This window comes from Alnus glutinosa, chromosome 3, assembly GCF_958979055.1.
Source record: "Alnus glutinosa chromosome 3, dhAlnGlut1.1, whole genome shotgun sequence".
NCBI classification, from domain to species: Eukaryota; Viridiplantae; Streptophyta; class Magnoliopsida; order Fagales; family Betulaceae; genus Alnus; species Alnus glutinosa.
The window spans coordinates 36,428,490-36,454,871 of NC_084888.1; the positions used below are offsets into that span (position 1 = coordinate 36,428,490).

General features: G+C 36.3%; 4 protein-coding genes and 1 non-coding gene across 5 annotated transcripts; 1 reads left to right on the top strand and 4 right to left on the bottom strand.

Moving 5' to 3' along the window:
* Positions 1–1,549: 1,549 nt before the first annotated feature.
* On the bottom strand, positions 1,550–5,389 carry LOC133864807 (26S proteasome non-ATPase regulatory subunit 7 homolog A). The gene is made up of 10 exons (XM_062301224.1): positions 5,066–5,389; positions 4,745–4,837; positions 4,549–4,630; positions 4,029–4,125; positions 3,795–3,870; positions 3,562–3,620; positions 3,344–3,466; positions 2,211–2,268; positions 2,027–2,112; positions 1,550–1,820 (listed from the first exon to the last, which is right to left on the bottom strand). Exons 1-10 carry the CDS (start codon positions 5,250–5,252, stop codon positions 1,749–1,751), a joined length of 933 nt encoding a protein of 310 aa, XP_062157208.1. The 5' UTR covers positions 5,253–5,389; the 3' UTR covers positions 1,550–1,748.
* A 5,180-nt stretch (positions 5,390–10,569) lies between these two features.
* LOC133865053 (WUSCHEL-related homeobox 5) lies at positions 10,570–11,404 on the bottom strand. The gene is made up of 2 exons (XM_062301523.1): positions 11,025–11,404; positions 10,570–10,911 (listed from the first exon to the last, which is right to left on the bottom strand). The coding sequence occupies exons 1-2, from the start codon at positions 11,353–11,355 to the stop codon at positions 10,703–10,705; spliced, it is 540 nt and encodes a 179-aa protein (XP_062157507.1). The 5' UTR covers positions 11,356–11,404; the 3' UTR covers positions 10,570–10,702.
* Positions 11,405–17,858: 6,454 nt separating this feature from the next.
* LOC133864830 (eukaryotic translation initiation factor 3 subunit F) lies at positions 17,859–21,599 on the bottom strand. The gene is made up of 6 exons (XM_062301258.1): positions 21,258–21,599; positions 20,640–20,719; positions 19,805–20,034; positions 18,701–18,822; positions 18,510–18,623; positions 17,859–18,260 (listed from the first exon to the last, which is right to left on the bottom strand). The coding sequence occupies exons 1-6, from the start codon at positions 21,477–21,479 to the stop codon at positions 18,171–18,173; spliced, it is 858 nt and encodes a 285-aa protein (XP_062157242.1). The 5' UTR covers positions 21,480–21,599; the 3' UTR covers positions 17,859–18,170.
* A 2,580-nt stretch (positions 21,600–24,179) lies between these two features.
* On the bottom strand, positions 24,180–25,861 carry LOC133862769 (aquaporin PIP1-2). Its single transcript, XM_062298642.1, has 4 exons — positions 25,444–25,861; positions 24,911–25,206; positions 24,676–24,816; positions 24,180–24,549 (listed from the first exon to the last, which is right to left on the bottom strand). Exons 1-4 carry the CDS (start codon positions 25,778–25,780, stop codon positions 24,457–24,459), a joined length of 867 nt encoding a protein of 288 aa, XP_062154626.1. The 5' UTR covers positions 25,781–25,861; the 3' UTR covers positions 24,180–24,456.
* Positions 25,252–25,324, top strand: TRNAK-CUU (transfer RNA lysine (anticodon CUU)). The gene has a single exon. It is a non-coding gene; the product is annotated as a tRNA-Lys (tRNA).
* Positions 25,862–26,382: the final 521 nt, after the last annotated feature.

A 26,382-nucleotide genomic window follows, 5' to 3' on the forward strand; every position in this document is an offset into this window, starting at 1 on the left:
CTTTTCTTTTTTCTTTCTTTTTTTTTCTTCCTTCAAGTGGCAAAACTTAATTATTTTGGCCTGAAAGTATAATTTTAATTATTTATATATTAGAGTAGATAAAATTTTCAAAAGAAGTTGGAGGGCCAGGGAGGCCTTGGCCAATGCTCGCCATCCCCTCCCTTCGTCTCTGCATGATGGGGTGCAATCAAATGCGTCAAAGCCACTTGGTTGTGACTTGGTTGTTTGGATTAGGCTTGGGAGCCCGCACTTCAAGCCTGAGATAAGTAGGCTTTACATTTTCTTCTTTTAGGTTTTCCAAATTTTATTGAAATTGGATAGTTTAATTTCAATTTGAGCAGCTCAAGCCAAAAATAAAATACAAATACCTTTATTAATCACATCTGTTTATCTTAAAATCGTTATTCAACATTAGAATATGCTCTTAGTATTTTTGTATCACATCCGCATTTAGTTACACGAATAGCAACTAATTGTTGTTAAATAGCAGTCCACTTGTACAATATGAATCTATACGTTAGACACATAAAAAAACATTAATCGGATAGGATAGGACAACCATTGTAAATGGGAACAGGATCCTCTCCATTTACTCATAAATGAGAGGCATAATTGTCTTTTCACATTTTTATGGAATGTAAAAAGATAATTATGTCCCTACTTTATAACTAAATGGAGAGGATCCAAATTCTTGTAAATGCCAAGTTGCCAATTTTATTATAAAGTTTCGTTTATGGTATGAGAGGCCATAAAACTAATTTCACAACTGTGGGATGAACAACGAGCAGCCCAAATGAGTCACAATTCGACATATATTCCAGCCCATTGGCTGTATTATTGGGCAAAATTATGGGCCAGGGAGCCCAAATTAAGATGATTTGTTTAGACGGAATAATTACTGGGTTTTGTAAGAGTTTGACATGTGTTATTTAAGTATTAAAAAATACTTTTTATTTTATTTAATACTATTAAAAAAAACATATGATAAGCTTTACTTTAATACATAACTTTTCACCTACTTAAAACACGTGCCACTTAAAGAAACTAATTTGCGAAAAATTTCAGTCTCTCCGCTCTCTCTAAGTTGTGATTCATTTTATTACGAGTGTATACTAAAATGCTGTAAACCTTCAAAATGAAAATGGGCTGCAAGATCTTTTAAAAAAAAAAAAAAAAGAGAAGAAGAAAATGGGCTGCTACTTTCTGTCAAATAATCCTTGTATTTTTTCGTTATGACAACTCACCATCGCATATATGGAAATCCCCATGGTCAGATTATGGTGCTGTTTGATTTTGGATTCGGATTTCAGCCATTACCTGTCCAAAGAGAGGGGCATGGGTAAAAGTAGGGGAGCTATTACAGAAGCAAGCCCCTGCTCGGACGGAACTCTCCTACTCGAGTAGGAAAGCCTCCCTCTCACATACCCCTGCCACTAATATAACAGGGAGCTGTGAGTGGAGCCCCTACTCAGCTCCATCTGTTTTCATTCAAGATTTCTGTCTTGAGGGCAAAAGTCACACTTCTCTAATAAAATGACCGGGAACAAAATGAACGGAAAGAGAAAATCATTTGAAGAAAGGAGTAATGCTCAAATGTTAACCTGGGAATTTAGACAACATAAAGGGCTAAGGAAAAACTGAGGCTCATCAGGAGCAGCGGCTACCAAATAAGATCCATGTCAGTGGGTCAAACTCAGAAATAGAGGATTAAGTCCCTCAGAAAGCTGAAACTGATTAGCGCTTCAAATTTAGCTTCCAGCTGTAGCTGGTACGGCAACCGGCTTCGAGTCTTCTGCTTTCTCATGTTCTTTATTGAGGATCTGCAATCATATTCCAAATTTGAAGTCATCATGCCATAAATGGAGATATGGGAGGACAGAAGATGTTTAAGCCATTGTATTTTATTTTTAAAATTTTGTATTCACCCTATAGATTTGAACCCAAGTCTATTAACAAGATCAACTTGTTGATACTGCTTAATATTAGAACAACATATCAGAGTGAAGATTCAGGAACTGTATCTCACCTTGTTGTTGATCAAGTTGTGGAGAGCAATTACGCTTCGGATCACGGAAGAAAGATAAATAACCAACATCATATCATTTGTTTTTACTGCATATTAAGGGCATGAATCAACAATCCATAAACAAAGCAAAACAAATGAAAACCCCCGCCACTCCAGCAAAGTAAAAATGACATTGTAAGCTAACCCGAAAAAGCCTTGATCAAGTCAGCCACATTGAGATTTGGCAGTAGATTGAACACATCCTAAAAGGATTTTGAAAAGATACAAACATAAGATAAATGAGCCACTGTAACAGAAGATAATAAATACCCAGATGAACAAAATTATTTCAAATGTAAATTGGTCAGTAGTGAACCACAATAATTTGGGGTGAATTGAGCACAAGGAGAGAGAAAGTGAGATGATCAAACAATGACATACATTAAGAAGCGGTGGGTCAATATTTTCGAGTTATTGGGGATAAGTTGCATCCTATGGTATTTGAGACGAACGTATGTTGGCCATATATAGCATTAAGCAGACCAAAACTATAAGTGAATGTGAAATGGTGACTCAATAAGACGCCAATATAAGGCTTAAAATTCAGAGTCAAGTGCATTGGTAAATAAAAATCATGCTGATTCTCCTAATCATCCAAGCATTAGGCAATGGAAGAAATGCAGAAAAAACAAATATGTTAGAAGAGACTGATCATTTTTCACGTATCGGAATGGGTGATTCCATTGTTTATAGTCATAATGATTATAGTAAACTATTCTTTTGAAAACATATGGCATCACTTTTGAAAAAATAAATCCTTTTTGTAAAAAGCAACATGTTCACGAAAAGTATTCTTTTTCCCCCCAATAACCTTGCTCACGACGACCACTTAAAACTGTCAAGATCTCTACTACCATTCACACTAAGTTTTAAGATAACTACATCAATCAACAGATGTACAGACATGGACCCACACAGCATATAAGGGGAAGAAGAAGAACTAATTCACTCCACAGAAGTACCTCACATTTCACCATCACCATGTTTACAGTTCCAGCCCCAGTGAACAGTATATAGATTCCACTCAAGTCATGAATTAAAAATGCAACATTTTTTTTTCCTCTCTAGATCGGAAAGTTACGCATGCACCTTGTGAGTCTTGAATTCAAGACTTTACCCCCCATCCTGCAGTTACAGGAGGAGGAGGAGGTGCCATTTGGTTTATCCATTTGGGATGATAAGTTTTGTTAATATATTCAAACACTATGTAGATACATGAATTTCAATCAAGCACGTCCTTGATCTAGCATATATCAAACAGGCAAACGAGAAATGAACCTGTAAATGGTAAAGAATCTCGTGGTTTAATGGGATCTTTCCATCAATAACAAGGTCAAGATAACTATGTATCTCTTTAAGCCGGGCATCCAAACCTTTCAGCGCCGTCAGTTTCCCAGTCACCTGCACAAGGCATAAGAAATCTAAGATTTTGTGCCCACCTCCCCTGATAAATGTTAAAAATAAACCAACAGAGAGAGAGATTCAAAAAACAAAACCTCCGTTGCAAGGGTGCTAATGGTAGTATCTTTGACATCCCTAAGCAAGTGTTCCACTCCTATTAGAGAGAAAGGTAGAAGGTAAATCAACACTATAAGTTGAGGATCTAGTTGACTCACACGGAGAGACAAAAAGAAAATGGCATAAACATATAAGGTCTTTGCATTTTAAACTAGAGAAAATGCAGGCAATGACTTAAAATGAAGCTCAGCTGTCTATCCAATGAAAGTACCAATTTCCTCAACTTCATGGGCAGCGATTTCTGAAGGCACGTGCACAAACACCTTTTGGCTTTTCTGTGTGGCATTCTGTAAACATATAAAACTATCAGTTATTTGTTCCTAGCCCCATATGAATCAGGTCTTAAACAAAAACTAGTTCTAGCCATTAAAGGAAACAACAATACTAGAGCCTTTACAAATTAGCAATATGACAAGACTGACCAAATAAAAGAACTTGAGTCTACCTCTTTAACTTCCTCAACAGCGTAGTAAGCTTTTGTGGGTATTCCCAGTTCCTTAGGTTGCACATCAATTATAACCAGGACAGGATTTGGAACATAGCTGCAATAAAAGAAACTTTGGTTAATATTAGAGGAAGGACGAACAAAATCTATAAAAGAATATACAGGAAAAAGGGGAATGCAGAAGCTAGTTCTCCAAGAACCAGATGCTATAATACCAAGCTACGTAAATATCAACTAGTGATCTACACCATACAACTTAAAAGTGTAACACTTCCTCCTAACTAATCGTGATTTATCTCTTGCACGAGAAAACTATAACCAGACGAACATCGAATTTGAAAGGAAAGTGGATAATTAGTAATTTAACAACCTTCTAGGATGATCAAATAATGACGCGCATTGACAATAAGTTGGGGCATACAAATGTAAAGGGGAAAAACAACAAAAATGCAAATAACAATATTGGGAAACGCCACAAAAATCTCATATTAAACTGAGAATCACAATTTAGAAATCTCACTCATTAAAAAATCCATGAATATCCAAGTCATTTTCCCGCAGCTTTGGACCAGTGCTGTACCACCCCACAACATGCTCCTTGGCTGTTAAAAAAAAAAGTATTTGTCAACGTAAATTATATTAAATTTTCAATTCTACTACAAGAAATCCGAAACAAAGGGACCATAATTTCATGCTAGACCCAGTTCAAGTAATACCATTTATTCTCTTGAACATGGAGAACATTGATTCGTGGTAGTTGTGGTCAAGAAACCAGATGCGTGGGTCCTTTTCATCTTCTTCAAAGGGAACTGTGAAAATTATAGATTCAAACTTTAAATTAGCAACACCTATTAGCGACCTACGCAGTAGTAAATATTCATTCTTTTTTTTCAGTAAATTCAACAAGTACTAACAAACTTTGTCACACAGAGATTACGGTATAAGAAGCAATGCCAAAGCGGTAAAAAAATATAAGAGAAATCTCAGATCCGAATGAAACCAGAAATCGAATAAAAGCAGATAATAGAGGGACGTGCCTGCATAGCTGTTGGTGACGTCGACGGTTCCTTTGAAGGTGGAACCGAGCAGAACACCAACGACGCGTTTGTTAGTGTCCCTGGCGACCCTGTTGTAGTTGTCGACGATGCTGAGCAGGACCAGAGGGTGCACTATCACCTTCTCTATCGGTCTCGAAGCTATTTGCTGCGTCTTTATCACATCCATTGCTATTTGGTTTCGATTTTTCACTGCTTTGCTTCTTCGCCAGGAAACCCCTGAAATCTTGTATATAGCTTTTGCTTGCTTTCTCAGTTGCTCCGCTCCGTCTCTCTCTCTCTCTCTCTCTCTCTGAGACTTTTCAACGAAGTCGGACTGGGTTACTTGTTGGGCCTAAACTATATATGCCCAAGTCGTGGCTATAAGACCAATGCTGGGCCTTGTACAGATTCGGTAGTTGATGGGCCGAACTGTCCATGTGATTCTCTTGATCATTTTTGTACATCTTGCCCAAAAACATATGTGCCTTGTGACAATGAATTGATACATTTTGTTGTTACTTTTCTATCCTTTAAAAAATAAGGTGGCTTTTAAAATTACTATTTGATCAAATTTAATAGTGATCAATCACAAACTCAATGGTGATTTTAAAAGTCACTTCATTTTTTGAGAGATACAAAAAAGACTTTTAACATTACTCATTGGACTGTCAGGCAGCTTATAATGGGGTTGTGGGTCTATTTGTTCCATTTAGATGAGCTGCATTTTAAATTCTTCAAAACAAGTGGGCGTCACAACCCCTCTCTTAAAAATACTAGCATCAACTTCCCTTAATTTTTTTTTTTTTTTGATTTAGGGAATTAATTCATTTTTTGCTTCTCTATTTAAATTCACTACACAATAGCTTCCCTTATCATTTCCCTATACCATTTAAATATTTTTTAAATTAAATTCTAAGAGAAAGAGAGAGGAAAGATAAATTATTCAAATATTGTTTCAAATAAATGCTAGAGGAATGAAAGAGGAAAAATAAAGTTTTTTATATTAAAATAATACTAAGGAAACCACTTTTGCTTCCCTAAATTTATGGTACAACTTTTGGTTTCCTTGGCCGGTGTTTCTTTAGTTTAGGGAACAGCAAAAGAATCTAATTTATTGGATATTTTAAGAGTTTTTGTTACATTTAGAAAATGAAATGAGATTTAGGAAAGCTCCTGCTAGTGCTGTTAGAGCATTCACATCTGGTTCATCAAAATTCATTTTCATTTAGGTAAAAAATTACATTTTTCTATTTTAACTACACATTTTTTCAAAGCACCTACATCTCACTTTTTATTTTAGTTATTCATTGCTAATATTCCATTTAAATCTTTTTTATCAATGATTTTATTATCTTTGTAAGAATTAAGAAAAAAAGAAAAGAAAAGAGAATGATAAAATTATATATATATATATATATCAGCTGGGCTTGAATACTATTAATAACAGAAAATCATCTAAAACCCATGAAAAGAAGAAATTGGATCAGAATGAGCATAGTGAAAAGCTCTGTATACCCAAATGTCGGCCTAGCCCGATCTAACTTTGGGCCTAATTTGTGGGGCTTCCTTGAATTCTTTTATAGAAATAATATAATACAAAATATAAGATGGTTCGAAATTAATGTTATAAGCTATAACTGTCACCGCTTTTGATCATCATGCATTGAAGTGTAGATCTGAAGGTAATCAGCTTGGAGATCAAGATGTTTCGTATAAGAAAGAGATGATGCTGATTATCACACGATTCACACCCTCCTAATATGTGGTGTATTAAGTGGCTAACTATAAAACTTTTTTTGTAAGTAAAAATTTATTGAAGAAATTCAACAAGAACCCAAAAAAAAAAAAAAAAAAAAAACCCCAAACTTTTTTTTTTTTTTTTTGAAACAGAACATAGATTTCATTAAACGAGAGAAAGCCTCCCTTGGTCAACACTTACACAGTTTTGAACTAAGTCCGGAACCGACTCAATCCAAACTTGACAAAGACATTGAGTTACAGCCATACGGGCTAAACTGTGAGCCATAGAATTACATTCGCGCCTTACAAACAAAGCCCTCCAGGAAGAAAAAGATTGCAGAATGGTACAGGTATCATCAATGATACTGGCATATCTCGCCGAACATACACCTGCAGAATTTATTGCCTGCACTATCACCAGTGCATACCCCTCCAAGAGAATCTTCTGGAACCCCAAATCACGCAAAAACTCTGCCCCTTGACGGGCAGCAAAAGCTTCAGCCACCGCTGGATCCGTCAGGTAGGGGAGAAAATTACACATAGAGGCCCGAACTTTACTCGTTGAATCCCTGGCGACCAAACCCACCCCCATGAGTTTTCGTTCTTCATCAATAGCTGCATCCCAATTCAGTTTGATCCACCCAACTGGAGGTTTCTCCCAACTAACCTGAGCCCATGGACGTTCGCTCCTATCCGGATGCCATACTGCACAAGCCCCCTTAAAATCAGATAACGTTGCTCTTGCACATTCCATCAAACATCTAGGGGGCAGAATCGTCCCTCCAAACACCAACTGATTTCGACGTGTCCACATTTTATGAGCCGTAACAGCCATCAATTCCAAATCCTCCACCTCAACCCGATTACTAATGTGATGAAAAATGCTCAAGAAATCACCCTCAGAAATAACACTCTTTTGTAACCTCCTTGAGCATTCCGCCCATACTGCAGTCGAGGAAGCACATCGCCAGAGAAAGTGACCTGCTGTCTCTACCTCCACCCCACATTGCGGACAAAAAGGTTCAGTAACAATTTTACGTTGAAACAGTTTCTCTTTTGTTGGCAAAATATTATTGTAGCCACGCCAGAGGAATAACTAAACTGCACGAGGGACTTTCAGCTTCCAAATTACCTTCCAAAAAGGGTTATCAGTCACGCTTCTGGAACCACTTCCCATACTCTTAGTCCTCCTTTCAACCTCTAAATGATACGCACTGCGAACCGTGAAATATCCGTTCTTTGTACCCGACCAAATGAGTTTGTCCTGTTGAGAGCGGGGAGAAATAGCCATGCTACAAATCCGAGCTGCAACCGAAGCAGGAAAAATACTTTCAACAACAGGTATATTCCACCAATTTGTCTCTTGATTGATGATTGCATTAACTGTTGAATTACTGTCTATGATCCCCAAGGGGTGATAAAGTTCGTGAGAGTCAGTAGGTAGCCAACGATCACCCCAAATCCGAATTCTATCCCCATTCCCTACCTTCCATAGTAAGCCTTCCTTGAGAAGTGATTTAAAGAAGAATGACAGACAACTTTAAAGGAGTTGGCTTTGGATCTAACTCAAAACACAATCTTTGAAACAATGCGCCCGATATTGATCTTTGAAGCAATATATCATTTTTCTCACGCCATAAAACATACATTGTAGCAGCCAGGAGCGGAGCTACCCCTGGCCTTGGGGGGGCCAGGCCAGGGGTTTCCCCCCAAAAAAAAAAAATAATAAAATTTTATCCCTAAATTTTTTTTTTATTTTTTTAGTTTTGCCCCCCCCCCCCCCAAAATCATTTTTTTTTCAATTTAGCCCCCCAAATCCTAAATCCTAGCTCCGCCCCGGAAGCAGCTATGCACCATAATTCTAACCACAATATAAAGAAAATAGTGAACTCTAAAAGTGGGAGGCCACTCAGGCATCTATCTAATAAACTCCTTAATATTAGTTGCATGAATTGAATGAAGAGGTATAGTCCAAAGTCAAATTCATACATGATAGAACATAATTTTTTTTTTTTAATTTTTTTTTTGACATGTCCACATAAGAGGAGAGAGAGGGGATTTGAACTAGTGACTTCCGCTTCATAAGACGTAGTCCTTAACCGATTGAACTACCCTTAAGACGTACAGAATATTAATTTGGTGCATCATTTGTGCTTATGCTTACAGGAAGAGAGTTGGAAGCATCACATGTGAATCTAATATCAAGAGAAATGATAGGGGTACCAAATTTCTTTACCAAAAAATAGGTACCAAATGATGTGGAGCTTATTCATTGGTACTTGTAGCATTTCTTTTTATTAATTGTTTTGATAATTTCCAATGAATAAGCTCCACATCATTTGGTACCTATCTTTTGGTAAAAAAATTTGGTACACCTAGCATTCCTCTAATATCAATGAGACAGGTGGACATAGCTTGTATAATTACGTGTTAAATTTTCTCCATGAAAGGTAGTAGTGCATGTGAAGTGTCTTTTGGCGGTTATCTCTTTTTTTTTTTTTTTTTTCTTTTTTCTTTTTCTTTTTTTATATATAAAAAAATAATAAAAAATAAATAAAAGAAGAAGATGACAAGAAAATATAAAAGAAGCAATTAGGGCTTTACAGTGGCTGCAATTCTGCATGAACGGGTAGCCACTCCATGGCCATTTCCATGCTTTCTTTAGAGTGTTTTCAGAGGGCCGCTATGTGCATGACACGTAAGAAATTTACATGAAAAACATATTGCCACAAATGCTTTGGTACTGAGAAAGAAAACATCATGCTATAGAAATATACAATGAAAAGCGAAATAATTAAAATAAGAAAAAAAATTTACGGTCTTTGACCTGTATACGTTTACAGGATAAAGTCAAAATATTATATTTTGTTTTTATTCATTAATGTATGTACAATACATGAGACTTCTATTTATAACAGAAATAATTGTGATAGGTTATAAGTATGATAAATAAATCAATCAAATTATCAAACCTAATTATATATAATAATCACTCTTATAAAAAGTAAGTAATGTAAAATATCATCTTAATATATTTTCTTTTAATATAGAAAAAATATTATCTAAAAGGATGGACTCTTGAGGGTCATTGTAAATGGGGCAGCACGAAGAGGCAAGGCTGACATACGGCATAAATTAAACTTAAATAGATTTGTTCTAATTGGGAGTATGTTCCGATCGAGCAACTCTCCATCAAAAAAAAAAAAAAAAAGGTTCAAGTCTATGTCGAAGTTCTAAACTCTTAACTTTTTTCCAGTCCTTCGAGGAGAGAGGAAACCTCTATGACAATGAGAGAGATTAGAAATCAACTCACATCACAGATCAACTTGATATTACAAATTAAATGGAGTAAAAGGGAGAGGGGTGGGGGGGAAGACTGAAGAGAGGCCTTAGGAAGTATGTTAAATCATGAACAGCAGAACGAAAAACATATGAACACAGGATTAAGAAAGGAAAAAGGGATGTTTTGCTGAGAAAGGAGATCATAGGTTCGTCTGTGGTGTTAAGCCGAGAGAGAGAGAGAGAGATTGAAGAAATTCAAACGACGTTGGGCTCTTTATTGACCTACGGTTGGTACATAAAATTCAATATTAATCGGAAGCAGATTCCAAGGTATGACCCATTTGTACCGGTAACGTAATATGTTTATGCACTCTCCAAGAAGGAAGCGATTTCTAATTTCCAAGCGCACAAAAATATGTCCAACAGAGTAAACACAGAGAGATAAAACAATGTTTTACGAGGATGCAGAGGAGAATGTCGAAGCTTTTTCAATATTTAAAAGAGAAGAATCTATCACTACGTAAATTTTCAGCTAAACTTAACCTAAATTCTCGGAAATACAATAATAATTCCTAAGAGAATATTTTCCTTTTGCACCCAAGATTCGAAACTTGTTTACAGAAAGCTTAAACGCAGATCCAATGGTGGGTGTTCCATTTCTGTCCCAATATTGTATGAAAAAGCTGTAGTGATCTCCTTGCGCTCATTTGTGCGCCGTCTGAGCTTCTGATCAGACTCGTGATCGAACGAATTTAATGGGAAAAGTTGGAGGGTCTCAATCACTCGTTCATGCTCCGAAACAACCCGATTCATCTCAGCAAAATCTGTGAAATATAACAAAAGAAGATCGTATAATAAAATCATGAGTAAAAAACTAAAAAGATATTTCTTTTGAGAGAGAGAAACATTTTCATTAATCTTTGATCCTTAAACGTACGTTTTGCAGATGAAATCTTGTCCTCTTGATGAATGAAATCCTTTTCATCAGTGGATACTCGACGGCGCTTCTGTCTTTCCCTAGCTTTATGGTTCTGGAACCAGTAAAAGACGTTCTTACTCTCGATCTTTCCATAAAAGCTAAGCTGAGTGGAGATTCTCTGAATTTGATCAGTGCTCGGGGTTCGAAGTCCGGACCTGAATAGTTCAGTCAGAACTTTTACCTGTTCACTGGTCGGAGTCCAACGCCCACACTTCGTTCCAGTGCTTCCATTACCGCCACCACGAACACTTCCTGCTTTCACGCAAAAGCCTGACATTCCCTCGTCCATATTACACCTTCAAATGATTTTGACACCTTCTGTACGCCTCTCAACTTTCACTCCGAGCTTCTGAACTCAAAAGATGCCACTTCGTGTGCATATATAATACCCTAAATTTAATAATTTATTTCAAACTTCTTTTCTACCTTTGTTTTTGTTTTATTAAAGGACAATTTTCTTTTAAAATGTGCCAGAGAAAAAATTATGTATATAATAATTTTCATGTGTTACATACTCAATAAATATTTTTTTAATAGTATTAAAAGAATTAAAAAAAAATATGTGATTCTTTAAATGTTAAGACCCGCATAACAATTTTATAAGAATAATTTTATTTAGTAGGCTATTATACGACTGTCAAACAAATTAATATGTGACAGTGAAAATCAACTCTTTGATCAGCACTTGCAAAAAATAAAACAAAATTAATAACATGTTTTCATTGCCACGTCATTCCAGTTGAATCGCAGTCGAATAGTGGTTTTCTAAATAGAATTACCTCTATAATAAATAACCACTTATTCCAAAAGCTTAAACGTATATAGGAAATGGTTAATTTAATCATTTGATTTATATTTTATCACTCTCCCTTACATGTGGGCTCAAACTCCCCCTTAAATAGTGAAGCTCAACAAGTATAATATTTTTTTTGAAATGAGATGTGAATTGATTGAGACAAACTTTGAACTCATGACCTTTTGATTTGTTACCATGATAAATCACCACTTATTTCATGTGTTGGTCTTCATTTATTAAGGAGAAGTTTGAACCCACATACGAGAAAGAGAGATTTACTCTTTTTTATAAACTTAAACGTGTGGGATAAATACTGATTTAAGATAGTATCAGAGTAAATGTTGAGTTTGAACTTTAATTCCGTCGTTCACTTCTCATTTCAATTAAATTTTTTATGTATTAATTGAGCATTACTTAAGCTTTTTAGATTAACGATGCTACAACTAAATTAAGAAAACTACTGGTAAAACTTTGTCCTCTAGTAAATCAGATCGAGATCATAGAACAGCAGAAATAGGCCTTTGTTTATTTCAGTTTGCTTTGATTTTCGGGAGTCCGAGATTGGATTGTGCGGATATGATAGGTGTGCTTGCTTTCCCCGGTTTTTTGTGCGGGGAGATAGAAATAGAGAGACAAGCGTAAAAGCTGCCACTGTTGAACGCTTCGGTCTGCGAGCAGACAAGATGCAAGCATCAGTAGTTATGATTATATTATTTTGGTTGTATTTAATAAATCTCTGTGAATTCCTTGAGTTCATGTACTGATGAGCAGAGATATATAGATAGTGTCTTTGTGTTTTTCAGTAAAGTATGCACTTGCTTCTATTATACATGGCTTATTATATGCATATAAAATTGATCGATCTCTGTTCATGAGTAGACTAATGTAGTAAGTCCATTTCCCACCAGGACATCTGAGTAATCCAAGCTTTTTTTTGTTTAAACAAGTGGGTGTCTGCTAGCTACAGATCGATCATATAGAATAGTTCAAATTTCATATGATATCTTAAGTGGGTGTTAGGCATAAAGAGATCGATGCAAGTGAAAGTCAAAGTTACAGATTGTCTGATTTGGGTTGGACGGTTGCGATCACAGCAGACTGGCAGAGATACTCAGTTTTGTTGACCAGAAGTACAGCTGAGTCAGCAGATGTTGGGTTAAAACCTTCTTTTAAGGGTGTAGGAACATAAACTAGTAGACAACAAAGCCACCGGATAGAGATTAATTTGGGAGAGACAACTCATGACCAGCCAAAAGGGGAGCAGCCTAGCTTTTCTCATGTCATGTGGCTCCTGTCTTAGGCAACTACAAACCTTTTTTTAAGTCATCTGGTTGCTTCCATCTTTTGGGTCGAAACTTATGCAACTTTAATTTTCTTCTTTGTTTTTTGGGAAAACTTTGGGAAACATGCATAAAAAGATAACCTCTTAATCAAGATCAACTATATATATATAGACTCTGGGCAATTATATATTCTACTTCCACCTCTTCCCTTATTCAAAGAACTCATTTTGAGTGCTTTAAGTAATATTTGAACATGGGGAGTTTAGACTGTGGAGATGTGAATATATTCTGCAACTATTGATATTTCGATCGAAGACATGTTAGTCTGATACCACCCCAATTAAGGCTTGTCTTCGGTCTCTTGTTTTCACTATACTCTTATTCTTTTTTCTATTTATTTTTATTTTTTATTATAAGTCGATGAAAAGAGGGTTAAAGAAGTGTCTTTTTCATTCTTGTTCCGAATGGAAGCGAGAATGGGAGACCAATTGAGAATACTCTCAAATACAATTTAGAAGCGGCCCATCGAGCTAACAAGTGTTCACAATAGTTTGTACTCCTAGACAATTTACGAGCCTTCCAACTATGAAAAGAGAGCAAGTGAAAATAGATATCCGAAATAATTGGAGCAAAGTTTCAATCCTCGAAGAGATCTGGATGTTGAATTGCAAGGATTATATTGATAGCATCACCTTCTATCTACAGAGAGTAAATCCCAAGAGGGACAGCATGTTGAGTTAAAAAAAATTCATGTAATGTTATATCTGGCTACAACTCTTTTACATCTTGCTAAGAGATGTTAATATGTGATCAGAAAATTAATGTCAGCCACTAAAAAGCAGAAAAATAAATAATATAGAAACTCGATCTTCTCAAAAAAAAATATATATATATATAAGGTTTATTCAGATTTTGGTTAGATCAGTTGTAGTTTTATAAAAGAAAGTGCAGCAGCGGCAAATTGTTTAGCGCAGAGTTCAACAATTCCCGAGGTGTCTTGCTCACGGGGTGAAATTTGTCTGTTTATGCTTGGCACTACGGCTTGCCGTGATCTAACTCCTAGGACTTCTTCCACTAAAATATACCCAAGTCTATGATGTGAAGGTGGCTGCACACCGAATCGAACACCCGATTTTTGTTTGCGAGCTTCCTTATTATCCGTGGAGCTTTAATTTTATTATATTATAATTTGTTTGTCTATTCTGTTTGTATCGCTACCTCATTAAGGAGCACTTTCAAATTTGATGTGTTCCAAATAATCTAAAGAATTAAATATTACGAAATGGAAAAAAAGTGTGTTTCGGGGTTTTTTTAATTATTTTTTGTTTTAAAAAGGTGTATTTTTTTTTTATATATTTTTAAAAGTATTTTGTATTTGAATTGTTTGTTAATATTTTTATTTTGATAAGAAAAACCATACATCAACTGATCATCATTTGAAAGAGACAATATTTCGCATGAATACCAAAAGGGACCAGTTTTAATTTGCAAAGCAATATTTCATATTCGCAGAATATCAAAATTAAGATCATATATATGTCGTGTTTTTCCTGTCCTTAATGGTTGTCCACGGATCATCTTACAGTCTGATTGCTCCAATGTGAGAGAGAGAGAGAGAGAGAGAGGGGTTTAGTCGAGTTCCGACAGACATGAACGAGGAAAATGTTATTCAGTGAGATTCGAGAAGTTTAAAGCTAGAAATAGGGCACGCGTGAAATCTAGGCCGCCCCCGATATCTTCGTCTTTTGAAACTTTCTTGTCTCCACCACGTTTGTCTCCACTTCCTCCATCCGGACAAAAAGGCCAAAAGCACTGATCATCCCATGACAGCATGATCAGGGGAAAATTCTCAAGGCCCAATCATAGGCGGTCTCCCAACCCGTGACTCTATAACCGGTGGAAAAGCAACCATGAGGAATTAGCACGTGTTGTTAGGAGAAGATGCATTCTTTTGGGAGGCGAAAAAGAGAGGAGAAAAAAAAGAAGAATGTTAGGCTTACACCCAACTCTCCACATCCAAATACCTATACCTAGACGTGGCATTATCACACCAGATTTTATTTTATTTTTTTCGAGAAACATCTACAGCCCCAAAACATGAATCTACAACCCCCCCCCCTCTCTCTCTCTCTCTCTCTCTCTCTTAGTGTCCGGCACTCTCTCTCTCTCCCCTCTCGCCGACCATCCATCTCTCTCGAGCTCCAAGTACCGCCTTCCATATCCCGAGCTCCAATCTCTAGCCTTCCATCTCTCTCTCCATCTCCAGCACTCTTTCTCCCCTCTCGCCGGTCGTCCATCTCTCTCGAGCTCCAGTCTCCGACCGTCCATATCCTAAGCTCCAATCTCCAGCCTTCCATCTCTCCTGGGTCCAGTCAGCCCTCTCTCTCTCTCTCTCTCTCTCTCGTCGATGTCCATCTCTCCCAAGCTCCAGTCGCCGGCTGTCTCTCTCGACCAGTCCAAAATGTTTTCCGGTTCTCTCTCTTAATCCAACTTTTCCCCCATCTCTGCTTTCAAAAGAAAGAAAACGAAAAAAATAATAAAAAATAATTTGATGTGGTAATACCACATAGGGGTGTAGGTATTTGGTATTTGGGTGTGGGGAGTTGAGTGTAAGCCTAACATTTCTCAAAAAAAAAAAAAAAAAAAAAAGCATTTGATGTGAAAGGTGCAACTTTGGCCGCTTTATTTTGTGTATTTGGTATGGTCATGAAGAGTGCATTTAAATTGAGACAAATAATGGTAAAGATTATTGTTAGAACATGACGCCGGAACAGAATAGCGATTATTCTGTAGGCTAATCAACAGGTAATTTGGAAGGAAGAAACTAGAAAATTCACCCCAAAACAGAGAGAAAACTCTAAATTTTGATAACTAATCAATAATAATAAGCTGCTGAAAAACGCCCACAAGCCAGACTTTAATAGCTGAAAATTAGGTCTTTAGAAGAATTTTGCCAAAAATAGCAAAATCCCGAAAAGCCTAATAAATCTCCTAAGACTTGAAATAAATACAAATAAGCATATTATGGAAATACTTTGTACCAAAGAATATCTCCAAATTAATGAAAAATACTTGGTGCCAAAGAATAACCATATTTTAGGGAAAAAAAATAATAACTATAATATTACTTTACGACAACGTAAATATAAATATGAGAATTCTTTAAAAGATGAATCAAGAGATTTGTCGATAGTCTCTTCTTTCTTTCTTGGTATTTCTCTTGATGGATGTTGACAACTCGGTAGAGAATATCTTCTAAATCACAATTTGCCAAAGGTTTCTTCTTTCCTTCTTGAGTAGTTGACCCTTCCCTTTTCTTACTTAAATCAAACCAATCACATCGCCACATCATAGACTAATTAATTCTATAGTTGCGTCCGATTTTCTCCTGCATCAAAACATTTTAGTACGTGTCAAGATGATCATCAAAAATACTTGTAAGGATAAAAGAATTTAATAAAAGAGCTTATTAGAGCACTAGCAGCAGTCTTCCCATCATTTTCCTTATATTTCATAAACAATACTATTTTTTGCTTCCCTATAAAAAAATATTTCACAATAAATTTCATTATATTTCCCTATATCAATTAAATAATCTTTTTTACTCTTATTTTATTCTTTTTCTCTTTCATACTTTTTACACTCTCCTACTTTATTACTCTATCAATTAAATAATTTTTTTTGATTAAAATATTGGATTGCAAATGAATAGTAGATATGTATATATAGCAGAATACTGTTCATTCACAACCCTTTCATCTAAATATAGGGTATATGCAGCGGAAGGTTTTTTTAGTGTTTTTTATAAAAAAAAAAAAAAATTTAAAAATATAGAGAGAAGAACCAATATAAGGTAACTGCTGATAATGCTCTTAGAGTGGACCGATGAGAACAACTCTTATGGTTAAGTTAGCATATTTCAAATTGAACAACTTCAGGGAAAGAAAAAGTGACATGTAAAAGAAAGAAGACGAAAGTCCACAAGGGTTTGCTGCCTTTTTTAGCTAATTTTGCCGTAACCGTTTGCCATCTATTGCGTCTTCATTGGAGACTCCTGTTGCAATGTTCCTTAAATTCCACGACTCCTATGTGCCTATCGCGCCGGGATCATGGATTATTGACCTCCTATGTGCGTATCGCGCCGGGATCATGGATTATTGACATGTCAAAGGAAAGGAAAGGATCGAGTATGGTACCATATTGTTGCTCTTTATTCGATTTTTTAATCAACTGGATATCGGGTCTACAGGCTCGACAATTCTAACGCTAAATTGTGCGCTTATATGGTGAGCCCATAAACACACGACGACCAAGGACATGCCCTGGTTGCCCTGTTCGTTGGGAAAAAAGCCCATGAAAACACGAGAAGATCCTGCTTCAAATCGAAACAGTGCAGAAAAATTCTCAAGGATAGGGATTGAGATCACCGTTATAGTGGTAAACTAATAGTTGCTGTGCGGCAGGAGGGTGGCAGTGAGGCATCGCTGTGGCAAAAACAAAACTAAAGCAATATCTATCACTTAGCAATGTTGCAACATCTATCACTTGCCTAAAACATAACTGGAGTTATTTATAAATAAAGAACACAGCCAGTGTTAATCCACTTTCTCTAATCAGGCTACACTCTGGAATTCCAATTAACAAAGAAAATATGTTGATTTGGGCAGGTTTCTCAACCCTCTGTGAAGTTTAACCACTAGAAAGAAATCCAAGTAAGAAACATCATAACCACAAAAATCTGTGGCAGCATTCTTAGATCATTAGAGAAACCGTATCTGACCTCAAACACAAAAAAATTGCTCAAAACATAACATGTTTCTAGCAAATAATTGGACAGCTATGAAGCATTCTTTGTCAAATTGAGGACAACCTAGCTACCTACTAAAAATCATGAAAACTATTACAACCGTCTCTAAATAAAATTTGGCTTCCTCGAAGTTAACCAAATAGGCCAATAGCACTCACCGAGAACACTTTCGTAAAGTAAATTATCTTCGCACAACAGTTCCTTCAACTAAAGCTGAATTACAGGATCTGAGCAGCTGTGTTCAACTTTTCAGCTAAGCCGAGCTGTGTCCTGGTGATGCTTGATAAATAGAGCAAGAGCATATTGTCCTGTACGGCAAAAGAAAAAAAAAAAAAAATAAGCCACATTGTATAACCAGTGGTTACACCTGTAGTAAACCAACATTAACTATGGGAACATCCAATTTAAATCTTTGAAACTAATTCCAAGACTATCAAGTTAATTAGAAGAGGCCATTGAGTTCATGGGACCAAGCCACGTTTAATGTTTAAGTTAGTCCATAGAATTCAATTGTAATTTTTTTTTTTGGACTAAAAAAACCCAAAACCTTTATTTACCTGTAGGCTGTTATTTACAAGCTTATCAAAGGCTGGTGGAGACAGTTTGGGAAGGGATGATACAGTCTCTGATATAAATCTCCCTATGCTGTTATCCGGAGCAACATGCCCTTCCTGAGGAAATAATAATATATTTATAATATCAAACAAAAAGCAGGTGTGCGTGAACAGAGAAGGTATAGTTACTTTACCACAACATTGTCAACATATTTGTAGACATCGTCAATTAGAGCTAGTAGCCTTTCCATTGAAGCTTCCATCCCTTCTAAATCATTTGGGAGTTTATCAACCATTGTTGTCTTTAGAATATCATCTGCCATCATGAAATTTATTCTCTATAAGAGTTGCATTGAGATTACAAGTCCAATAAAACAAACACATATCATTCACTTGCTTTATATTTAATAAACACATTGTGAGTCCAAGCTTGGACATGTAACCGTGGACAGTGAAGGAATTAGACAAAAATTTTTACAATAAATTCAAGAATGAATGCAGCACCAATTTAAAAGGTTCAAAAACAATTAGTGCTTTAAACTTACCTTCTTCTTCATTAATATTCTGATAATTATAATATTTATAATATTGAGGTTTAATGACTGACTGTGCTAGTTTCAAATGCATTGAAATGATATTAAACAAGGACAGTATATTGTTTATGCCCAGTAGGTATAGGAAGAGTCAGATGAAGCGCAGAGGTTAACTATTATTATTTGACAAAGCGATATGTATTGCAAACTATTATAAAAAATGGTGGAATACGCACGCGCGCACACTAAGTACGCAGTCCCACCAATTTAAAGCCATTTTCAGAATCTTTAAGCCAATAATTAAAGAAAGAAACATGCACCAGAGAAGCCTTTAACAATCTGAAAAGGATAACAAACCAAATTCAGCGAGATTAGTCTGCTGCTTGACACAGATGATTGAGAAGCCTATAGAAATTCACCTTACTCCTTCATTTTCATAAATGCATACAATTTCACTCCTGTTAGGGACTCCTAGCAGAATGAAGGTCAATACTCTTGTCTCACTTTGGAAAAAAGGCAAAATAATCTCAACCAAAAATCTCAATTCTTATTCTTTCAAGCATGACTACTTAAAACCATCAACTTACCTAGGACGATCTTGCATCTACATTGAACAAGTCTTGAGTTTTGTCCATATAATACCCTTTAAGTCAAAACTTCAAGTAAGAGACTTTCATCATCTCAGGAAAGAATTTTAAAAATCACTTAAGTCTGTGTATCATCAACAATTTTAAAAAGAATGAGGCACTTTAAGTGATTTCTTACATCCAACACGTTCAGCTTCAACCATACGAAGATCCAGAGGAATCTCCTGGAATTGTGCAGCAAGTTGCCGGTCACCAAGTGACAAATTGACAGAAACATAAGCTTTGATTGTACTCTTTCCATTCTCAAATCCCGTATCAACTGTCAAATGAACAGGATTGGAAACTTCTCTAGAATAGAATTCATGGATCAGTTGACTACCTCCGGTAACTCCAAGACCGGTTGAATACCTGCATGCATTCATAGAGGTAAAATAGCAAACATTATAAATAACTTATAAAATCGAAAGCTCCTTCACATAAACCCCCCTATATAATACAATAAACTGCCAAGCAAGCCTCAATTCTTAACAAATACTAAAACATGAATCTGAAGTTCAAAAGTCATGAAACTGAGAAGCTACAGCTAAGTTGATATAGAGAGGATTTCCCAAGCTTGACCGTTGACACCCTTCTTTTCTTTTCTTTTTCTTTCTAATAAGCAATTAGGACATCGATTTCGTTTCCCTTTTGATAGTTAGTTTGGATATTGGTCTCATACCGAGTAACTATCCTTATACTAAATCCTTCCACTATTTACCCCATTGCATCTGTTTATCCAAATTCAGTGCAGAGGTTAGGTTCCAGAAACAGGATCATATAAATTTGAAAAAGTTCCTAGTCTTCTGATGTATATAAGTTACAGCCCGTGGACTGGTATTCGATGGACAAGCACAACAATTGAACACTCTACACCTATAGGATTATCAATACAAAAAGTAAAATCAGAATACTCTGCTTAGAGATATGCCAATAACTAAATATTTAAAACATTAAAGAAGCAACATGAGATTTACCATCCAACAATGACTTCCTTGGGATTCACTTTTTGGTGGGAAGCTAACATATTGTGATGGTACTCAATATCCAAAGCAACCTGCAATTCCAACAAACGTAAATAAAACTATCGCAAGCATAGACCAAACTGAATTAGGTCAGTTTGATCACTAAACACAATAAAATTCTATCAAAACTCATTTTGATTGCTAAAACATGACAAATATCATTCCATAAAATTCTATCAATAGAATTTGGTCAGTTTGATCACTAAACACAAAAAAAATTCTATCAAAACTCATTTTGATTGCTAAAACATGACAAATATCATTCCATAAAATTCTATCAATAGAATTTGGTCAGTTTGATCACTAAACACAAAAAAAATTCTATCAAATCTCATTTTGATTGCTAAAACATGACAAATATCATTCCATAAGCCTATCTAAGATCCCAAATAATGCAAACCAAACATCACAAAATTTTCAGCATATTTTCCCTTTACACTTTATATTTTATCGGCAACCAAACAGAACATAAGAAAAGACCAATAATTAGAATCAAATAAATCTTAAAATCCAGAAAAAAATAGCAATAACGCGAAATTCGATTTAAATTCGAGTGGGAGTGAGGAGGACCTGGCCGGAGGACTCGTTGTGAGGCACAGCGTAAGAGTTGCGGATCTCAATGACACCGTCGGGTGAGATCGAGCCGAGGAGCGTGCCGATGACGCGTTCGGCTTGGTCGGGGCGTCTCACGTAGCAGTCGCAGACGTTGAAGATGACCAAAGGCTGAACCTTGGCGGACAGGGTCGCCGAGGAATGGCCGAACTGTAACACTGTGTGCTCGCTCGCTGCCATTCTCTGCGCTCGCGTTGGTCTGTCTGGGTTCGGTTGGGCAAAGAGAGTGTGTGTGAGAGAGCGTGCAGCGAGAGCTAGGGTTTTTGGAGAAGAGCAGGAGGTGAGAGCGGAATTGTTATGGGTACTTGGTAATTTTTGTTTGGTTATAAATTGGGCCGTGAGAACCTGTTAAAAGGACTAGGTCACCTGGATGTGGCCCGAGAATCTGAGATTAACTTTAAGGCCCGTTTAGGTTGCGAAATAGGCTCATATAATGGAACCACAATTTCTATAGAATAACAATTATTTTATTTCGTAGGAACTTATTCTTATAATTAATTATTTTTATGGGGATAAATATTTTCTAACGAAGTTGAACACACATTCCTTAAAAAAAAAAAAAAAAAAAGTAATAGCTATTCCGTAAGGAATAAACAACGTTTTCGGAAAAATTAATATATATTTGAACCCTACTAGGGGTGAAAATGCGGATACGGTAATTAGTAATATCTTCATCTGCATAATACGATTATCACTTTTAGGTATCCGCGTTCATGCTGATATTGTAGTTATTATCCATTATCCGCATATACGGTAATGACTATTTTGAATTACTATCCAAATCTATATGCAAGCTTAAATAATGCAGTTATTACTATATGCAAGCTTAAATAATAAATTAAGATTTTACTTATTATACAATTCATGATTATCAGTCATAGATGGTCGTTGTTTCATAGAGTAATCGAGATTTGGATTATTCAAAGAAAATGAACCAAAAAAATAGAAAATGTAAATATAATGAGTATGACTTTGTGATAATGAAAAACCTAATATAATCTTAAGATCATAAACTTACTGAATTCAAAATGACGTTGTTTCAATGAATTTATATATATTAAAAAACAATGCGGATGTGTTTGTTAACCACATTTACATACTTTAAAAACTACATCTGTATATGCAAATAGCAAATGCAAACGGTTATTATCTGTCCTCATTTTTGCCCGTACATTCAACCATTAAAAAAATAATAATAAAATAAAAATTTTGAATAACTTGAATTGTTGTGGTCAGCCATAAATTGTTGTGGTCGACCATGAATTGTAAAACTCGTGGTGGTGCAAACCATCTCCGGTGAATTTGGTGGTGGCCTTGGTCAATGGTCACCCTCTATTCGCGTTGGGATGGTGCGCCACCCACATCAATTAAACCTTTATTTTTTTGTGTTATTTGTTTTTTATTATCTTAGTTTTAGGAAAAACCACTTACTTTTATTGCTGTCACAATCTCCTTTTTGTGAATGGTTTTGTGTTGTGACACGTCATCCAATTTGTTACCCACACGTAACATGTTCATTCGAATTTCGTATGCCAAATTTTGAAAGTATTTGGAAGACTTCACATGTGAACTATTGTAAGGATCTAAGGCAGCTGCACGTTAGGTCTTACAACCCGATGGAAGCTCGTGGTTTGGGCCCAATTACCTTAACTCATTCTCAACTTAGGTTGACCGGGGTAGATGTTTGGTACGTAGATCAAATGTCATTCAAATTATTATAAAAGTCCAAGCTAGTTAATGATAAATTAAAACAAGGTTCTAATTTATGACGATCTTTTTTAGATTAATGAGATAACGCCTATATGATGGGAGCTTGGTGTCAACTATCCGTGGTTAGAAGCCACAAAAACATTACTCTAATAGCATATTAAATTATGAGTTAACTCAAATAAAAGTTAATAAAAATCATAAATTTTATTATTTAACCACTAGTTTAATATGATTAAAAAAAAAAAAAAAACGAATTTGAAACTGTTACAGCGTAATATTTTGTAGATCTTTAATGAAAATTTAACTTCAAAATAATCCGAATTCCACTTAATCTAATTCATCAATTTATACGGGTGATATGTGATACAAAGATCTAGATAAGCACAATGGCAATGATTAGAAGAAAAACAAAAAACAAAATCGGATATCTATCTCAATACAATAAGGAGTAGTAGGTAACCGTCGGCCCATCTCCAACTATAGAATAATTTAATAAAAAAATGGCCCCAAAAAAAGTATAATATATAACTCACAACATGTAATTTAAAAGAGTAATGTTATACTTGTTAAAATATTCATTACATGATTAAATTTATTTATTCCTATCTGCTTAAGTTTTTAAGATAAGTGATAATTTAATATGGTATCAAAACGAAGATCCTGAGTTCAAACTCTGACTTTTTCATTCATCTCCTATTTTTAATTAAATATTTCGCGCCAATTGCATATTTACATGTGTTAACAAATTAATATATATATATATATATATATATATATATATATATAGTACTAAGATCGTGTGCAATAAGGTACAATAGGGCAGCTTCAGAATTTTTCCAGGTCTCTGCAAGGCATGTATTCCAATAGTGCAAGAAAGTGGACCATCGCTATTGGGGCACTTGTCCAAACAAATAAGATTAGGACAAATTTTGTAATAAGATAGCCTCAGGGGCGAACCACTCCTAGGCTTGGAGCATAGTGCCCCAAAATTTTAAAAAATTTCCCAAGTTTAAAAATTTTCTCACAATTTTATATATTTTTTTTATTAAAGAAATCCATCAAAATAATTTTTTACCCTCCATTATTTTTTAGTTGCGCCCCTCTCCAGGCTCTCCTAAACTCTTACATCCCGCCCCTAAATAGATAAAAGCACTAATTCGATTTATAATATAGTTCAGAACAGAAGCATTGTTATTGGATAGACAATACAAGCTGACAGAAGCATTACAAAGCCCAACCACTAGAAATGGGGCCATCAACAATCTCCGTTTGAACAAAAAAAAGACAGTAGGAAAGAAGGCCCTTGAAAGAAGCATACTACTATTACACATCTTAACGTACACATACACAAAGAAAAAGGAAAGGAAAAAAAACAGAGAGACTGGACAAGCTTGGCTTGATCTTTAACTTGCAACATCGATCACGGGCTGTATGATCAGATCAATCATCACTTCGATTTGAAGGGAATGGCCCTGATCACAACCTGGTGGTACAGAGCTGCCAGTGCTGCCCCAATGAATGGCCCCACCCAGAAAATCCACTGCACCCACAACCACAGTATATGAAAACAAAAAAAGTGTAAGAAGTAATTAGAACATATATAGATTAGGTTAATTACAGCTAGCGGTTCTTAGAATTAAGAGATGGGAGAAATCAGATGGTTTACGTGGTCATCCCAGCCGCGGTCCTTGTTGTAGATGATTGCCGCACCAAGACTCCGAGCTGGGTTAATACCAGTTCCGGTTATGGGGATGGTAGCCAAGTGCACCAAGAACACCGCGAACCCGATTGGCAGAGGTGCCAAAATCTGATCAAATACAATAATACACCATCGTAAAAAAAAAAAAAAAATCATCAACCAATCATATTTTGAGAGGAAGAGGGAGAGTGAGATTGCTTACGGGCACGTGGGAGTCCCTGGCGCTACGCTTGGCGTCAGTGGCGGAGAACACAGTGTAGACAAGAACAAAGGTGCCAACAATCTCAGCGCCAAGGCCATCGCCCTTGGTGTAACCAGGGTTCACAAAGTTGGCCCCACCGCCCACAGTTAGGTACGTGGTCTTCTGGAACCCCTTCACAACACCAGCACCGCAAATCGCACCCAGGCACTGCATCACCATGTAGAACACCGCCCTCGTCAACGACAGCTTCCTCGCCAGAAAAAGCCCAAACGTCACCGCCGGGTTTATGTGACCCCCTGCCATTAAAAAATTATAATCGTTAATCGACTCAAATCGTGTGAGCCCGTCTAGCTCAGTTGGTAGAGCGCAAGGCTCTTAACCTTGTGGTCGTGGGTTCGAGCCCCACGGTGGGCGTCTTTTTTTTCTTAATATATTTATTATTATTATTACTACTTTTTTATTTTTTATTTTTCGTCAAAGCCGAAATGAAACATAATAAGAATAAATTACATGCAGTTTTTGCAGTGTCGAACCTGAGATGCCAGCGGTGCAGTAGACGAGGGCGAAGATCATGCCGCCAAAAGCCCAAGCGATTCCTTGAATTCCGACCGTTGTGCACTTGGTCTGGGACTTAGCGACGCCCATCACCGTCAAAATCGTGATGTACAGAAACAGGAAGGTGGCCACGAATTCAGCGATCCCAGCCCTGTAAAAGGACCAGGAGGTTAGCTCAGACGGCTCGAACAGCGGCGCCGGCGGTGGCTCCTTGTAGTCCTTGCCTTCGTCTTGGCTCTGAGCCGCCGTCCCAATTGGCTGCCTCTCCGGGAACTTGTTGGCTCCCAATCTAACATCCTCTTCCTTACCCTCCATCTTTAGCTCTAATCACAAAGCGCTCTCTCTCTCAAAAGTTGATTAGTGAGGGACCGTTCGATCACTCCGATGAGACTGGTGTGAGTGGAAGTAGCGAGATTATATAAGGCACAATGGCCTAAGTTGATGAGGCAAGGAGGTGAGGTGGTGGGACCTTGTCCGTATTTCTAATTGAATTTATTTTCTTATCTCGTAGCCGACCAATCATTTTTCTGATTTTTCATGGTAAAAGGACTTCAATGCCCCCGTATGTTTGTTGAAAGTGACATTAGATTTTCCTACTTGGCACAACCTGGTCCATACACTTGTCAGTTTGTATGAATGAGTCCACCGTCCATGTGCTTAAAGAAACGAGGAAAATGTTGGGTTTTGTTTTTCCAGCTTTAGTTTAGTCCAAGTCAGCCTCTCGGTCGGTTCCTGGCTAGATCACATATTTCGTCTCGTGTTAGGTACTGCATACGTGGCTAACAAAGAAATATTAGAGTTTTTTTTTAGTGTCTTTTTTAGGTCTTTACTATTTTTATAGAGAGAGAAATGAAACTGTAATTTTTTTTTTTGTTGGAAATAAAATAAAGTGTCATATCAGAATAAAATGATAAAAA

Excerpts from the sequence above, each read along its gene's own strand:
- LOC133864807 (XM_062301224.1), bottom strand. The coding sequence starts at position 5,252 with ATGGATGTGATAAAGACGCAGCAAATAGCTTCGAGACCGATAGAGAAG. Across the intron at positions 4,631-4,744 it reads CATGTTCAAGAGAATAAATG|CCAAGGAGCATGTTGTGGGG; the intron begins GTATTACTTGAA and ends TTTTTTTAACAG. Across the intron at positions 2,269-3,343 it reads AGATTCTTTACCATTTACAG|GATGTGTTCAATCTACTGCC; the intron begins GTTCATTTCTCG and ends AAATCCTTTTAG.
- LOC133862769 (XM_062298642.1), bottom strand. The coding sequence starts at position 25,780 with ATGGAGGGTAAGGAAGAGGATGTTAGATTGGGAGCCAACAAGTTCCCG. Across the intron at positions 24,817-24,910 it reads CCAGGGACTCCCACGTGCCC|ATTTTGGCACCTCTGCCAAT; the intron begins GTAAGCAATCTC and ends GTATTTGATCAG. Across the intron at positions 24,550-24,675 it reads ACCGCGGCTGGGATGACCAC|TGGATTTTCTGGGTGGGGCC; the intron begins GTAAACCATCTG and ends TTGTGGGTGCAG.
- LOC133865053 (XM_062301523.1), bottom strand. The coding sequence starts at position 11,355 with ATGGACGAGGGAATGTCAGGCTTTTGCGTGAAAGCAGGAAGTGTTCGT. Across the intron at positions 10,912-11,024 it reads CAAGATTTCATCTGCAAAAC|ATTTTGCTGAGATGAATCGG; the intron begins GTACGTTTAAGG and ends TATATTTCACAG.
- LOC133864830 (XM_062301258.1), bottom strand. The coding sequence starts at position 21,479 with ATGGCAGCGAGCGAGCACACAGTGTTACAGTTCGGCCATTCCTCGGCG. Across the intron at positions 20,035-20,639 it reads AAGGAAGTCATTGTTGGATG|GTATTCAACCGGTCTTGGAG; the intron begins GTAAATCTCATG and ends GAATGCATGCAG. Across the intron at positions 18,624-18,700 it reads AATATGTTGACAATGTTGTG|GAAGGGCATGTTGCTCCGGA; the intron begins GTAAAGTAACTA and ends TTATTTCCTCAG.